Here is a 17571-nt window from a genome sequence, read left to right as displayed (position 1 = left end):
GAAATACAAACGGAAAATGTGAGAAATGGTGTCTGGTCTATCTCAGAGGAAGAAAGGAGGGGGGAAGCTATAAAGAAGACTCATTTAAAAAGACAGAGTGCAGGAGGAATGGAAAATCCACCCTTGAGAATTAAAGTTAATTTGGAAAATTTTACAAGCCCAGGACAACATTATTATTATTTCATCACTGACATTCAGAGTCCAAAGGTGCCAAAATATCTTTGTCTGGATTTGATTATGAAAACATTTGGTAAATTTATCCAACGCGTGGCAATTGGCTGGAGAGGATCTTGCTATTGGAGAGACACTGGCTGATAGATGGAAGAACGTAATTTAAAATTTAGCTAAATCTGATTACCTTAATGTGTAATAGATATAGCTGAATAATGACTGATATGGATAGTAATATATATAATTTGGAACTGGCTGATAGATTAAAGAACACAATTGAAAACTAGTTAAACCTAATTGCTTTTTCCTGTAACAGATATAGTTGAATAATAATTGATATTGATAGTAATGTATATAATGTGGAGTTGATATGATAACTAACAATTGGAAGATTATACATAAAGAGTATTAACTACAATAATTATCATTATTAAAAACTAAATAAAATACATACAATCAAATGTTAATCAATACTGGGAAAATGTTATGATATATGATATAATTAAATATTATGGATGTCCAGCTAAAATAGGATATGAGGATTTGATGATAATAGAGGATTTTATAAATAAGTAAATGAATTGTCAGCATGTGTTATGGATTAATTATGTAATGCACAGCTAAGGATGAAGGATGTTTAAATAACCATAGGTAATTAAAACTGGAGGTATAATGATGTTGATATGGTAAATATTCGAGTTAAGATATTTGAATTAATATGAGTTAATGGAAGAGAAGCACCAAAGCATGTTGTAACCAGTTGATATACTTCTTTTTTTTCTCATGATAGACACCTGTGTTTTGTTTCGTTTTCCTGCCTTGTCTCTTGTCGTTTTTGTCTTTTTTTGTATTATTTTTCTTTTTTATTTTTTATTTTTATTTTTATTTTTTATCTGTCCTTTTTTTTTTCTTCTTTTTTTTTCTTTTTTCCTCTCCCACCGGTGTGGGCAGGGATTGTTCAAGATTATTACTTTCATCAATATTGCTAAATAACTAATTACAGTTAAATGAAAATGGATATATAATAATGCCTTAGTTAATATGAGTTATGTTGGTTGACTGTGGAGGAGATGTACCAAAACTTATCTATAATTGATTGATATATTTTTTACAGATGTAAAGAAAGATGTGTACCTGTTTTAAACTAAAATTAAAAAACATTTATTAAAAAAAAAAAGAAACTCAATCCATAAAGTATGCTCAAGGCCTTCCCCCGGTACTTCGGCTGGTATCATGCAATTGGAGTCCAGTTTTGTCCAAATCTGAGCGACTTTATCCGTTAAATACTGAGCAAATTCCTCAGCTCTTCCTTGTAAAGGGTCATCCGCATCCCTCCCTTTCAAGAGGGAGCGGGTTATTCTAAACAAGGCGGCTGGGCGCGATTCAGCGGATGCAATAAGGGCGGAAAAATGCGAACATTTCGCCGCCCATATTGCCATGAGATAGGCTCTGATAAAGGCTCTCATCAGTGCTCGGTCTGACTCAGATTTACTGGCCCTCTAGGCGTCTCTTTTGGCGCTTCATCTCCCGGAGTTCCTCGGTAAACCAGGGAGCCCTCCTGGATCCGCTGCCTCGGAGAGGTCACAAAGGCACAATCCGGTTTAGAGCCCCTGCCGCCGGTATATTCCAAGCAGCGACCAAGGACTCCACCGGATTGTGGACGATAGTGTCAGGTATTTCTCCAAGCGCCGTCTGAAATCCCATCAGGCGCCTGGGGCGGAACCACCTAATCGGTTCCCCCTCCCTACAGTGGGGGACTTTGCAAAGAAGCTGATGAAACTGTTGATCGCATACTCAGCTGCTGTAAAAAAATCGCACATTGATTATAAATTGCGGCACAATTCAGTAGCACAAATGATCCACTGGAATTTGTGCAAAAATTATAATATTAAAACAGCAACAAACTGGTGGGAACATCAGCCTGAAAAAGTCACCGAAAATCAAATGGTCAAGATCTTGTGGGATTTCCGTATACAAACGGACAAAATACTGGCGCATAATACACCAGACATCACACTGGTTGAGAAAAATAAGGTCACAATCATAGACATCGCAATACCAGGTGATAGCAGGGTCGCCGAGACGGAACATGAAAAATTCGCAAAATACCAGGACTTAAAAATCGAAATTCAACGACTATGGCACAAACCAGCAGTGGTAATTCCAGTGGTAATTGGCACACTGGGTGCTATTCCAAAAGCACTGGAATTACATTTGAAACAGTTAAAAATTGACAAAATCACCATCAGTCAAATGCAAAAAGCCGCACTGCTTGGATCTGCACGCATATTACGAAAGTACATTATGACGTCCTAGGCCCCTGGGTGGGGCCCGACTAGTAATCAATGCCAAATCCGGCAAAACAACTGGCTGCTGTGATACAATTGTACAATAATAATAATACAAAAATACAAAAAAGGCAGCTCTATTTATCCAAATATTGTGGTAGTTAAAGCTTCTCTACATTCCAATAATATATTTGAGACTCCCAATCCAGCTTTTAAGTCCAGAATATTTTCACTCTTTTTCTAAAAGTTTTAACCTCCTGTTCCAAGATGGCAAAAGGTAGAGAAAAAGAAAAACCAAATCCTCCTCCTTTTGGAGCCCCACTTGCACCAGCTGTTTTCCCAGGGGACTTTCACCCCAATTCTAGAAAAAAAAAATGGAAATTTCTCACACAAATCAATTACACTGACAGTCTCTCTCTTCAAAGGTCCCTTCCTGTGGCTGTCCCAGCTTTGGTCCAGCCTATAATGGCTGTCTTTTCCAGTTCATTGGCTTTGAGAGCCTTCTCTGGGTCAATTAGGGCATTTGTGGACTCCCCATGATCACTAGAGTGGTCTTCCTCAACCACCTCTCCAAGGAGATTCCAGTCTTAATGGAATCCAGTTCCAACAATGTGGATGTCGCGCTGTCCCTCAGAGCTCCCCAAGAGATGCATCATTTTGCCACAATGCTAGCCATGCCCCCCTGGGGGAGGGTCAAAGTTCTATCTCCCCTTCTGTTATTTACATGACATTTCTGGGATGATCTATGGGTATGGTTCAATTATCATTAGTACACTAAGAAACTGTAACGGAATGTATGGATCTCCTTGGGGGATTAGAGAAAGAGATGCCACTTAGGAAACAATTGGACAACAGTGCATTGGATCTGGGTAAGGATTGTCTAATTTTTACCCAGAATTAAATTAATCTCCCCAAAATACTTCTAAAAAGAAAGTGGGACACCAGAAAGGAGGAGGGAGTCTTTCCCCCTCCAAAGGAAAGCAGCAAGTGAAAGTTTTGACCTGATTACAAAACTGCTGGAATAGAGAGAGAAGAAAATGGAAAATTAATTTTAAAATGGGAGAGAAAGACTGGACGGGTTATTTTAACAAGATAAGCACTACGTAAGATATAGAGAGATAGATAATATGCATTTTTAAAAAGTTATTTTTCTTTGCTTTTGGCTACAATGAGTGAAAGTTTTTCCTCTCTTTTTTGACTTTTAAAGCTCTCAGTGGAAACTGAGAAAGAGAGTAAGGGTGACAACTACTGCCCAAAGACAATATATAAAGGAAATATTTTGGACAATGGAAGTATTGATACAGCCTAACGTTGTTAACTTGGAAAAAATTGTATCCTACAAAGACATTTTAAATAAGAAAGGAGAACTTAAAACCAGATAGGAACTACAAATTTAAAGAGTGAATTTAGCATGGTGGCGACATCTGCAAGTACAATCGAGATGAGAAAGATGCGAAAACATGGGGTTTCTATAAAGAACCAACAACATTTGATAAGATATTATTAGGGACAGATGAAAAACTGATAAGAAAATTATATAATTACCTACTATGCTTTAAAATAGAAGATGAACAAGTAAAAGAGACAATAATAGTATGGGCAAAATTTTTTGGGTATACTATAGAACTAAATAAATGGCAAAAACTCTGGGATAGAAATTACAAACTGACAATGGCTACTGTATATAAGGAAAATCTTCATAAAATGTTTTATAGGTGGCATTTGCCACTGGAAGACTAGCAAACATGTTTAAAAATATATCTACCAAATGTTGGAAATGTAATCAGACTCCAGGTATTTATTAGAACCGAGGTGGCACAGTGGTTAGGGTGCAGTACTGCAGGCCACTTCAGCTGACTGTTATCTGCAGTTTAGCGGTTCTAATCTCACCAGCTCAAGATTGACTCAGCCTTCCATCCTTCCGAGGTGGGTGAAATGAGGACCCAGACTGTGGGGGCGATATGCTGACTCTGTAAACCGCTTAGAGAGGGCTGAAAGCCCTATGAAGCGGTATATAAATCTTACTGCTATTGCTATTATTATCATATGTGGTGGACATGTATGAAAGCAAGAAAATATTGGACAAAAATACATACATGGCTGGAAAAGATGATTAAGCAGCATATAGATTTAAAGCCAGAAATATTCTTCTTAGGTATAATACCAGAAAGTTATGATAAATGGACTATATATTTAATGTTACATGTATTGACAGCAACGAGAATTGTATTTGCACAATATTGGGAAAATGGGAACACCCCACCAGATGAAAATATAATCCGGAAAATATTGGACTGTGCAGAGATGGATAGATTGACATTGAAAATAAAAGATAAAGGAGATCCACCAGGTCGGATTGTGCATGTCCACAATTGTTTTAACCAAGTCGGCGATCTCCGTTGGCTTTTCACTAAAGTGTAATTTCCAGTTAAGGAGATTGGAGGTATTAAAAGGGACATGTTGGAACAACTGAGATGTCTCTGTGGCTCCATCTCTGGCCACCAGCTGATCCACCCTTCTCAGGGGGGTGATTAAGGTTGGATCCTCAGTTTTTGACCTTGTACGGTTGGCAATGGGTGCTTCTTTCTCCGCTACCCCTCCAATAGCCCCAAGTAAGTCTTCTTCCTTCGGGGCTTCCGCCTCTTCCTTCTTAGCCTCTGGGCTAACCAACAAGTGGCTAGTCTGAATGGCCTGGTCTGCCATGGCTGATGGGGGCCCCCCAATCCCAAGGGTATCTAAATCTTGCAAAATTGACTCGACCCTAGTGTCAGCCTCCGCTTTGCTACTGCTTCAGCTGCCATTGAAACAGGGAGGGGGGCATGGTATTTGGGAGGGGAATCATTGTTGTGCTGGAGGAAGTTTCTAGACACTGAACTGACCACCTTACTGCGCATGTGGTGGAGGAGTGTTTCCCGCCAAGGCCAACGGTCCAGCATTCCATCCTGGTGATGCCTTTCGAAGTTATCTCAACCTGACATTTGGGAGAATTATGATTGGACTGTGCACGGGATGCCAAGGGGAGGGGAATGAATTATACAATATATTATTCGCTTTCATGCCTAATTAACCAGACTTAGCTTAGCTTTGCAACTGTTCATTTATAATTAGTAAAAGTACACTTGATTTCAACAAATGGAGTCCAGTGTTTTCTTTCCTGATTACTGAATGAAGAAATTCTGATACCTAGCCTGTCACCATGACCCCCCTCCAAATGACCCATGCACACCTCCCCCCAGAGAGGAGGTTTGATGAGTTGAAGGACGGCTAGGCAACAGAGGGACATAAGGAGATGGCTGAGGCAACTCTTCTGGGTAACTTGGAAGGACCGGGGCATGTTTCTTGCCTTTCCTAGGCGGTAAGGTGCGCAAGACCAAAAGTCGGCACTGGGCTAATTTACACTTCTGAATCCATACAGGGTTTTTTTGGATGAGGTTAAGCCATATATCAATATAGAGAGCCTGATCTGGTTGGCCTTCTATGGGATGGAATATCATCTGATGTACCCTGACAGCTATAGAGGGGTCAAATGTGCCTGCAACTGCCCAGCTGACTTTAAAGTCTGGCCAGTCCATATCACAAAAAACCCTCAATTTATGCCTGCTCCACTTAATACCATAGTCCTGACTGACATAAGCAACCTTAAAGTATTGTAGCATACATTCTAGAGGAGTGAGGGGCACACTTCCTCCCCCTCTCATATTCCTCCCAGGGCATCAGACAAAACAAATGAGGAAAGGGGTTGAGAAGAAGGTAAGGGGTCCTTCGTTCTCGGGGTAACACAAGGGAATCTGTTTTCACACACACTCAAGTCCGACTCATGGAGCCGGACACTCACAGTCTCCAATGGGAACTGCGGACACCAAACACTGGCCCAAGGCGCTGGACACTCAACAGTCACTGTTGGGAACTGCAGTGGATGTGCACGCCAATCACACTCAACAACCTTCCCACCTTTACCTTTAGAGAGAGGGTGATCAGGACTCTCCCCCTGTCCCTGTTTACAGGGAGGGATTATTCCTTTTTCCCAAATACTTGCCTGCAGCCTTGTTCTCCCGTCTTCCAGCTAGCTGGAACTGGGCCTGGTCTCCATCCCTCTCACAAGTGGTTCTTGAAGGTGTCAGCCGGCGCTGCAGGGGTCCTGCATCGCTAGGTGGTCACCAGAAATGATGCGGGAAAACCCGCTTCTCAAAGTCAGGACGCAGGACCACGAGAGTGGAGAACACAGGTTTATTGCTAGCAATGGTTCACAGCAATAATTTGACAAAGTCTGAATTCCGGGCAACATCCAGAGTTTATCTTTTATAAGTTTTGCAATTATAGCTTCCCTGTGACATACATTTCCTTTACACGCATCGAGATATAGTACATCAAAAGAGGATACAAAAAGGAGAAATTATATTATAATGTATATTCCGTATAAGGTTAGGGCTAACAAATCTTCCACCATCTGCTAGTTTCGGGAATTCCTCATGTGTCTTACCCTTGCGTTACAACATATCATGGCACATAGGTCAGTAAATGTACAAGTACATTTGGCAAGAAGTCCAATACTTTCCTAATATTACAACAGAGATAGAAGCAAATAAGGTCAATCTACTTAAGGTTTGATACCATACTCCTGGGCCCCTTATATAATTACCCATTAAGCTTTAAAATGGAAGATGAACAAGTTAGAGACAATAATAGTATGGGTAAATTTTTTTGGGTATACTATAGAACTAGATAAATGGCAAAAACTTTGGGAAAGAAATTACAAACTGACAATGGCTACTGTATATAAGGAAAATCTTTATAAAATGCTTTATAGGTGGCATTTGCCACTGGAAGGCTAGCAAACATGTTTAAAAATGTGTCTATCAAATGTTGGAAATATAATCAGACTCCAGGTACTTATTATCATATGTGGTGGACATGTATGAAAGCAAGAAAATATTGGACAAAAATATATACATGGCTGGAAAAGATGATTAAGCAGCATAGATTTAAAGCCAGAAATATTTTTCTTAGGTATAATACAGAAAGTTATGATAAATGGACTTAATGTTACATGTATTGAGAGCAACAAGAATTGTATTTGTACAATATTGGAAAAATGGAAACACCCCACCAGATGAAAATATAATCCGGAAAATATTGGACTGTGCAGAGATGGATAGATTGACATTGAAAATAAAAGATAAAAGAGATTATACAGCATGGAATAGGTTTTATCAATGGTTAGAGATAAGAGACAGAAATTAGACAGAGAAAGATTATTGTTATGTGTAAGTAAAATATGAATGTTGTCTATAATTGTAATTGTTCTAGTACAATTAATATGATCATAAATAAGCTAATACAATTATAAATACTGCTATAATCATCATGTGTATTATCATTATCACTATCAGTATATCTGGATTGTATTTTTTTCTAAAATGAAGTGCCTGGACAACACACTGTCTTCAAAATATTTACATATAAATAAAAACTTCTTTAAAAAAGGTGTAAGTAATAAGAGAATTCAAAAATAAAATATAATGAAGGGAATAGTAATAAATGAATGAAAACTTATTATGCTATAAACATTTGTTTCCTTGTAAAATATATTATGCTGTTATAAAAGTTTTTTTCCTTTTAAGCATTTAATTGTTAAACATTTTAACACATAAATCTCTGTAAAATATATGTATGAAATCAATTGTAACCTTTATACATTATAAATCCTTCTATATAATCCTTTTGTAAAAAAGTACACTATCTCTCATGTAGAACTTTCACTCTTTTCGTGTACATTCCTTAAAGCATGGAAACTTGGAGAGGCTATGTAGACAAAATACTTAAAGAGTTAATGTGTAACAGGTACAGATAGATACAAGATGTGTTGGTAGAAAATAATTTGAGCAAACAAAGGAAAGAGATAATTTAGTATCCTTAGGTGTTTCTGATTAGTTAAAAATCCAGAGGAGGAGGGAAATAGGGAGTTGGGATGAAACAGGATATAATGTAAGCTTTTGAGATCCAAGGTGTGTCTCTTGGCTCAAAACTTCATGTTGAAGGTGTAGCCTGAGATTCTCCACACTTTGCAAACTGCTATAATGATTTTCTTTTAAATAAAATTTCTTTCTTTTCACTCATCTAAGTTCTTGTTGGCTGAAGTCATTTCCAATAAAGGGAAACAATTGGGCAAAAGAAGGTAGGCCTCCAAGGACTTAACTGTCAAAAGAAGAAATTTAGGAAGAACCACCCTAATTGATTAGATGGTTAAAATTGGTGATGAGTAAGTTCATACCTTCAGAGTTCAAGCTACTTTAATAATAACTACTTTATTATGTTCTGCATAATAATATAGAAAGTTCTGCAGTCTGGCAGCGGACTCTTGGAAACAATTACATAAGGGTCCAAAGAATTTAGAGTATGAGTGTCAAATTCAAAGCCAGCGGGCTGGATCTGGGACACGGGGTGCTTAAATCTGGTCCACGTGGCTGGCCTCGAAATACCAAAGGACTGGCCCACAATGCCTCTGCTAGCCAAAATGGGGCCACGGGAAGGTGCATGTGGTCTTCACATGACCCATTTTTGGATCCCAGGCCTCCATAAGCACTCTACCAACTGAAAACGGGCTGTGTAGATGCCTAGTGAGACCCCTGAGTAGCTTGTTTTTGGCGTCCCTGGCTTCCAGCAGCAATCTGCTGGCCAAAAATGGTCTGTGCTGGGCTGCACAGGGCCTCTGCTTGGCCCATTTTCAGCTGGCAGAGTGCTGCAGGAGGACTGGATTGGCACTGAATTACAATTACGTATCCTCAAGTAAGTGCCTGATCTAGGTAGAAAACAAGCAATATCCTATGTTAATACTACAGTTTAATGCCAGATTTTACATACTGTAGGTCCATTTAATCTACAGGGCGGGGCATAACCTTTTCCTAGGGGGTCACAGCAAGATCGACAGCAGTTTACAACTTCCGCGACACCTCATTTTAAAGCCCATAAAAAACTGAATTGAATGAGCTATTAAATGTTAAATTTGCTTTAAGAATGTCTTGGTGGTTGGTGAGGCTGTCTTTCTTCATGACAAAGCTCCTTGCATGCGTGCAAATGCGACTCAGCAATTGTTAAAGGAAAACAATGTCGAATTTTGGGGCAATGACGTCTGGCCGGGAAATTCGCCAGATCTCAATCCGGCAGAGAACATTGGGGCCATAATTAAGGATGAAGTGGAAGCTCTGATGATTCAGGAGCAAGGTGAAAATCGATATTCGGTTGAAACTTTGAGAATGAATTTGGAAACTGTGTTGAAAAATCTGGAAAATCGAACGGAACTGTTTGAAGATTTGTTGTGTTCTTATCCACCTCGTTTGAATGCTGTTCGAAGGGCTAATGGTGGTCATACTGACTATTAAATCGTGTCAATAAACTCAGTTTTTGATGGGCTTTCGAATGGTGTATGAATTATTTGTGTTGTTATTACAAGTGTTGCTGTGACCCCCTAGGAAAAGGTTATGCCCCGCCCTGTACAATCAACAATCTATCATTGACAATCATTTGTATGTACTATCCTGGAAATTTATTAATGCTGTTAGATCTTGTATCATCATGTTATTTATGCTATTGGATTTTTATTAGTAGTTGAATAATAAAGATACTTTTCTGCCTGGAAAAACAATTTACTATTAAACAATAGGATATAAATTTACAAACAAAAAGTTTAGTGGATTATGAAGAGTAAGTAATTCATATTTGTCAATAATATCTGGTAGAAGAGATAGAAAAATGGTTATAGTAAAGAATTGTGAAAGAAAGAAAGGGGGGCAATGCATCAAATGCCCACCATGGCCACATCTATCCCCCAACTACAGCACCCCCAGCCCTCTGAGATAAAACATAACCCTGATGCTTCCCTCAATGAAATTGATTTAAACGGTATCAGGTAACCCCTGATTTAGAGGTATCAGCTCTAATCTTTTTGAGGTTGTACTGTGACTCCAGGTTATGCTTAATCCTGCCTTCCTGCCAAGCTGGATACTTTCCAACATGATCAGACAATTGATTTGTATCCAGGGACATGCAGTCACTAGAGGCAAGGGAGGCGGGGCCTCACCAGTCTCCTCAGGGAAAGGAAAGAGTTTTAAATATTTTTTTAAAAATAATTAAAGCCAGGGTAGTTGCTACCAGATTTCAAGTCACAGTGGATTGGTGTCTGCTCTCAGTATTAACTAGGAGGAGGCCAGAGAACTCGGGGTCTCCTTTGCATAAGGAATTTTTCGCCTTTTAAAAGTTAAGAAAGAGTTAAAAAGCAAAAAATTCCATATGCAAAAGAGGCACTGATTCTCCTGCCTCCTGATCGGGGAGCAGCGAATCATGTCTTATGAGCACGCTTACGTTGAGCACGCTTACGTTGGGCGGACAAGAGGACAGTTGAGAGAGTTTCCACAGCTGGAAAAGGTATGTGGATCGGACGGAGGGAGGGGGGGATTCAAATTTACTGTAATTAAATATATAATATTTTTTTGTGGAGTTTATGTGTGTGTGTTTGTGTTTCTTTCTTCACAGCGGTCCGGGGGGGGGGGTCGGAGGAAGCAGGGGGGCGAGGCGGCGGAGCGCAGAGGCGGCAGGGACGTTCTCGCCGCTGTGTCCCAACAGGCTAGGCATCTCGCATTTATGTCCACCATAAACGCGAGATGCCTGGCCTGTTGGACACAGTGGTGGCGGGGGGAGGAATGGGCTGGGTGGGCAGGGAGGACGAGCAGGGAGGACAAGGAGGAGGAGGAGAAGGAGGAGAAGAGCGGTGAGTCCAGGCAGGGAGCAGGTCAGGCTGGCTGGCTGCAGGCCGGGCAGCAGGATTGTTCGTTGGAGGAGGCGGGCCAGGAACTGGAGAAGCCGGCGGATCACTCGGAAGCCATGCCGTGCCCTTTCCATGGAGGCTCCAGTCCGAGCTATCCACCAGCTTCTCCAGTTCCTGGCCCAGCGCCTCCTTGCAGAAGCAGCTGCCATGCGGCAAAGCGGCCCAAGGCAGCAGGAACGCCCCGCCGGGCGAAGGAGTGGCGGTGGTGGTGGCAGTGGCTGCTTTAAGCGCTGCCTTGTCTCACAGCCGGGGCTGCTCCGGGCCGCCGGCCGCTGGCACACGCTCATTTGAGCACCTCTGCGCAGCGCCGGGAGGCCGCGGAGAAGCTTCGCTCCGCTTCTCGCTCAGCGTTCCCCCAGAGGCAATCCAGGACTTCCAGCAGCGGATCCTGGAGAAGCAGCGGCTGCAGGCTGGGGCAGCGGGCTGGTGGCGGCGGCGGGGCAGTTTGCATCATGGGAGCTGCCAAGCGCCTTTGCTGCAGACCCGGGCGCTTGGTGGCTCCCGTGATGCAAATTCCCCCCCACCGCCACCCACCCACTGCCCCGCTGAGCTGCTTCATCAAAGTCTGGGGAGGAACTCCGCTGGAGCTGGCGAGTCTTTGAAGAGATACCCAGCTGAGCCTCACCAGGCATAAACCTCATCTCACATCACTGTTTGTATCTTCATGCTTGTGTGGTAGTAGTTGACCCTCGTAGATGACCCACACTCAATCAAAGATCTAGGAGTACTCATCTCAAACAATCTAAGTCCCAGAGTTCACTGTATTAGCATTGCCAAAAAAGTATTAAGAATTGTTAACCTAATGTTGTGGAGCTTCTCCTATAACATTATACTGCAAACTAGAGCACACAAAACTTTTGCCAGACCTGTTTTCGAATATAGCTCATCTGCCTGGAATCCACATTGTATATTGGACATTAATACAATCGAGTGAGTCCAGAAGAATTTCACGAGAAGAGTACTCCATTCCTCTGCTCACAATAGAATACCTTAGGCATGTGCCTTGGCCCCTCACCCATTTTTGGCTTCCAGGTTGGTGCAGGAGGCTTTCAGTGTGGGGCGTTTTGGGCCTGGAAGGCCTCCTGCACCAACCTGGAAGCCAAAATGGGGCACAGGACACCGCACAAGGCTCCAAAATCAGAGTAAAGTGTGTAGAATTTCTAGGCTACCTGATAGATGGATCTGGCATCCACCCCACAGACAGCAAGATGAAAGCCATTAAAAAAGCCCCACCCTAACCAACAAAACAGAGTTGCAGGCATTCCTGGGATTGCTGAACCTCTACAGTATTTTTTTGAAACAGAAGGCAACCATTGCTGAACCACTCCACAAGCTCCTGGAGAAGACCACACCATGGGACTGGGGATGAAAAGAGGACCGAGCCTTTACCGCAGTGAAAGAACCACTTTCATCTGACAGCATCCTCATTCAATACAACCAGACCCTGCCCTTGCTGATAACCTATGATGCCTCCCCCTTTGGAGTTGGTCATTCACCATCTACCAGATGGCTCAGAAGCCCCAATTGCATACTATTCCAAGACACTCTCACCGGCAGAGAGGAATTATAGCCAGATTGATAAGGAAGCTCTAGCCGTAGTGGCAGGCATCAAATGCTTCCATGAATAAGCCTATGGGAGAAGTTTTGAACTCATCACTGATCACAAGCCCCTACTGGGGCTCATCACTGGAGACCAATATACCCTGACCTACATGTCACCCAGGATGACCAGATGGGCCACTTTCCTGCAGGGGTACTACAAGCTGATCCACCACCCAGGAAAGAACATCAGCTATGCAGACACATTCAGCCATTGTCCACTACTGGAACTAGTAGAAGACCCAGCTTCTACCTCCCAGCTTCTGCTGATAGACATTGACCCAACTAGCCCAATCACAGCCATCGATGTTGCAGAACACACCCAGACCTTGCACAAAGTTTTGAACTGGGTGTTGAGGGAGTGGCCACAAGGAAGGTTCGGGGAAGAATTTAAAAACTTCCAGAACAAACAACCCGAACTGTTAATCATCAAAGGGTGTCTGTTATGGGGGGAGAGAGTGATAGTACCCCAAGGATTAAGGAAGCAAGCTATATTTGGTAGCCCAACAAGGAAAAAGACATTACAGAATGGGTGACCACCTGCAGGCCTTACCAGGAGACATGGCCGCCACCACCCTTTCCAGGAGTGGGAAGTGCCCAAGGGTCCTTGGTCGAGGGTACATATAGATTTTGTGGGACCATTGGGGGGGCAGACTTTCCTGATTGTCATGGACACTTACTCCAAGTGGCTGGGAGTCATGACCATGCCAACCACCACAACAGACACCACCATCCAAGCACTACAATGACTATTTGCACCCATGGGTTACCTGACATCCTGGTGTCCAACAAAGGGCCCCAATTAACCACCAAGGCCATGGAATTGTTCCTTGCAGAGCAATGTGTTTGACATACTTTAATTGCCCAATTAAAGTCAGCAAGTAACGGACAGGCTGGATGGATGGTGAGGCTGACCAAGGAGACCGTCACCAGGATGGGGCCCAGCAATTGGCAAGAGAAGATTGACAAGTTCCTATTGGCACACCCAGCGCGACCACTAACAAGAGCCTGACAGAACATCTGATGGACCGGAAGCTGAGGTCTCAATTGGACCAACTACCATCCTGAAATGCCTCTGGACTCAACCCGGCCAACCAGATCCTTCAGCATTAACGACCAGGTGTTCAGCAATAACTATAACTGGCTGGGTGCCTGGGTAGTGGCTATCAAGTCATATCAAGTGGAGCTAGAGGACAGCCAGGCATGGAGAAGACACACCGACCAACTCCAGAACTGGTTGGGGGACTCTGACTTAAGGAACCAAGGTGACTGGGCCACACAAGCAGACCTAAGATGGAATCCTGAACAATCAGGGTCTCCACCCTGCAGAGCATACACAACCGCTGACAGGGAGGCCAGGGGTCAGGAACTGGCCCTACCTAATAGACACATGGCAACCAGTGCTCAAACCCAAGAGAGGGATGCGGGAACTAATCTGAAAGCGCCGGCATCCAGTGAAGGGAGCAGGAGGCGGAGGTTGAGGGAACCAGGCCAGAACGTGATTCACGGCATAAGTAGTTCCAGGAGGTTCCATTCCAGGAATCTAGAGAGACAGCAGGCCTGATCGCACTGGCTGAGGCCACAGGAACAACTGAACTGCGCAGATCCAGTAGGAACTCTAAACGCCCCACCTACTTGCGGGACTACATCATGTATGTCAGCCATGGATTGGACATTGTTCAGTCTAGGAGGGGAGGGGTGTTACATATGGACATACATAACACAGATTTGCTTGTCCCCGTGGATTGGTTTGCCAAAGCCCAGGAATTTTAAATCGCTGTCATTGGCCGGCTAGTCTGCCAGTGCTCAATAAATGGAAAGCTCTGGCAGCCTGCTGGCAGTTTGTATTGCAGCAGCTAGGGAAATAAAAGGTGCTGAAATTGTCTTGAGCCTACTGTCTCTTCTTCCTGCATCGATCTAACACCAGTAGATAATCTTTTAATAGAACAAATTCTATAGATGCATTAACTTGTTTCAGAAAAAAATGTTTCGACCCACGTTATATAATGCTTTCTTTTAGCATTTGACAAAAAAGCTTTTCAAATTTAAAATAGAAAAAATATTGACATGTCACACAAATATTAAATATTATAAATTAAATAAATCTATATTTATTTTTATAAGAATATGTTAAAATACAGACTGAGGGTATTTTTCTTTGTTAAAACAATTACTCTTTCTAAATGAAAAAGAAATGTTTTTATCAGAAATCCCTTTTTTAAATATATCATGGGTTCAATGCACAATGTGTAAACCAAGCCAATTCTGATTATTTAGAATTATTCAGTCAGCATGATTAAACAAAATATGGTTTTGTATAAGATGAATCTAGTTTATTTTTTCTATTCCACTACGATAAGGGATCTAGGAAGACTTCCATTGGTGTAAGGGTCTTCCTGAATGCCCTTAATGAATCTGAACAGGTGCAAAGATTAAGATGAACTAACTCAAGTGAACTTGCTGGGCACAGTGTTTTTCAAAGGAATCAGTTTGCACAAGACAACATAAGTAATTAAAATTTAAAAATGTAAGCAAGGAGCCTGAATGTGCAAATTCAGACTGAAAATGCCTTCAATTTGTAGGTTTCTGTTTTTCTTACAATGCCCGCAGAAATAGAAATGTGCTATGTTTGGCGATTAAGATATAGAAGTGTTAGATCTCCCCCCTCCCTAACCATGAAAGAATAATGTTTTTACTGACTATGTTCCCACAGGAAGCAGAAACATTTTTACCAGTTTGCCTTTTCATCTGCAGTTCTAACACTGTATCTTATGGATAGTTTCATAATTCCTCTAGGCAGATTAGCAAAGAGAAGACTGCCAAATGATGGCAAAAGCCATGCAAGTTCCCTTTTCCCCAGTCCTCTATTATTGCAGGTTGAGGACTTTATTTCTAAGAAGTAGCCTCAGGATCCTAACAAATGGTTATAGACACTCAAAACAGCACACCATTCTTTGGAACTGGGAGGAGGAGCTAGTGGAACACTGATTCAGTATGTATGTTCCAAGGTATGTACTTACTCATAATAGGTTGCCAAGGGCACAAGGCAAAGGAAACATGCTGCAGGATCCTGGGCAAAGCAGGCCAGCAGCAACTAGGAAGTGCTGACCATGGCCAGTGGATACCAGCTGTGGGCACCCTGGTCCCCATTGGATGAATCTCTGCAATGGCTGCGGGGGGCTGTGCCCAGACCCAGCAGCACTAAACACCCTTTCAGGGGAGGGCAAAGCCCAGCCACTGCCACTGATTTGGAAGTGCAACTTTGCTTCCAGGGCCTGAGTCTGGTGCTGGAGTCTAGTGCTAAGACTGGGATGAAGCAACCATTAGCCTCCCAATTGGCAGGAGAACCTAGGGCATGCAATAGGTCTGTGCACAAACCACAGGCAGTGAGGCTTATAGGGCTTGACTCAGTCTTTGGGCATCTAGTGACTGCACAGCCTCCCCACTGGACTGGCTCATTGAGGGTTTCTGAGCGCTCAGCCTTCTGTCAAGTGATAAGTCCCCAGCAACGCAGACCCCATAGCCTCCATGGACCACAAGTGCACATGGCTATGGCCATGTGTCGACAAATGCTGCGGGCCATTCTCTTGCTTTATGCTGCCTACAAAAAATGTGCCTTTGCCTTACAACATTCTCGCTAAAATTTCCCTAAGCAAAATCAGGACAAGCTGGGATCCTTGATTGCAAGATAATTTATCTCTGGCCCATATCTGATTCCCTTCTACCTCAGAAAAATCAACTCATTGGATTACGCCTTCAACTTATTTCCTGGAATTGTCAACTTTTCTTCAACATTTATGTTTCTTAGAAATCAATCTATTTCCTGGAATAACTACTTATTATTTTAATTCCTCAACCCAGTTTCACTGAACAAAATGAAGCATTTAACTTAACAATATCAATCTGGCAATAATCCAGAAGAACATCAACATTCAAGATTGTTTGTAGACAGAAGAAACCAATCTTACTGTTTGTCGTCTTTTTGTGAAGAAAGGATTACAAAAGAACATTTACAAATATTGTGAACAGCCTCACTTACAGTATCTGACTCACAAATGAAAGAAATGGATGGCAATTATATATTTAAAAAGCCTTAAATGGTCCAGACAAACACTGAAATTCAAATGAAACAAGTGTCATCCATTCTTCCTGTGAGATGGTCTTCAGAGTCTGAGGTTTATCTACCACAAGGTGAAAACAATTTTCCCCCACAGGCTGCCCAGTGCCCCTATATCATTTCAATCTGTACAATAAAATACCAGGTAGTTGCCTTTATAAAATGTTTCATCATATTTTAAACATTGTAAAAGATACAGAATTTGGCAAGATATTGCATGTTTTAAACTGTAAGATAGCGTTGTTATATGAACAAAATGGAAAATAAATGTGAATTATGTCAATCATTCTGGTTTAAACCAGCAATGAATCAAGGGTAAAAACAAATTTCAAAATAACAAATATAAGGAATATAATGAAGAAAGTCTGGGGAAAGTCTAAATGAAATATTAATTATATCTTGTGATATTTAAGTCTTTCCTACTCAAACGCAGATATTTGATATAAAAAATTCCTTCCTGTGTTAGAATTGTTAAAAACAGAAACAATATCAGATAATCATGAATCATTTTCTCCATGGAAAAAGCCTATATCAACTAAAACCTATATGAAGTTCACGATCTAAAACAAAATGAA

At 41.8% G+C, this 17571-nt stretch overlaps 1 protein-coding gene across 1 annotated transcript; it reads left to right on the top strand.

Annotated features, from left to right (window-relative positions):
- Nucleotides 1–15947: 15947 nt before the first annotated feature.
- LOC106543263 (FANCD2 opposite strand protein-like) lies at nt 15948–17159 on the top strand. The gene has a single exon (XM_014059236.2). The coding sequence runs from the start codon at nt 15990–15992 to the stop codon at nt 16518–16520; it is 531 nt and encodes a 176-aa protein (XP_013914711.1). The 5' UTR covers nt 15948–15989; the 3' UTR covers nt 16521–17159.
- Nucleotides 17160–17571: the final 412 nt, after the last annotated feature.

The sequence above is a fragment of the Thamnophis sirtalis genome, unplaced genomic scaffold (assembly GCF_051295495.1).
Source record: "Thamnophis sirtalis isolate CommonGarterSnake01/CBP01778 unplaced genomic scaffold, rThaSir2_p1.2 scaffold_4, whole genome shotgun sequence".
In the NCBI taxonomy this organism is placed as follows: Eukaryota; Metazoa; Chordata; class Lepidosauria; order Squamata; family Natricidae; genus Thamnophis; species Thamnophis sirtalis.
This window is presented reverse-complemented; position numbering and strand designations above follow the sequence as displayed.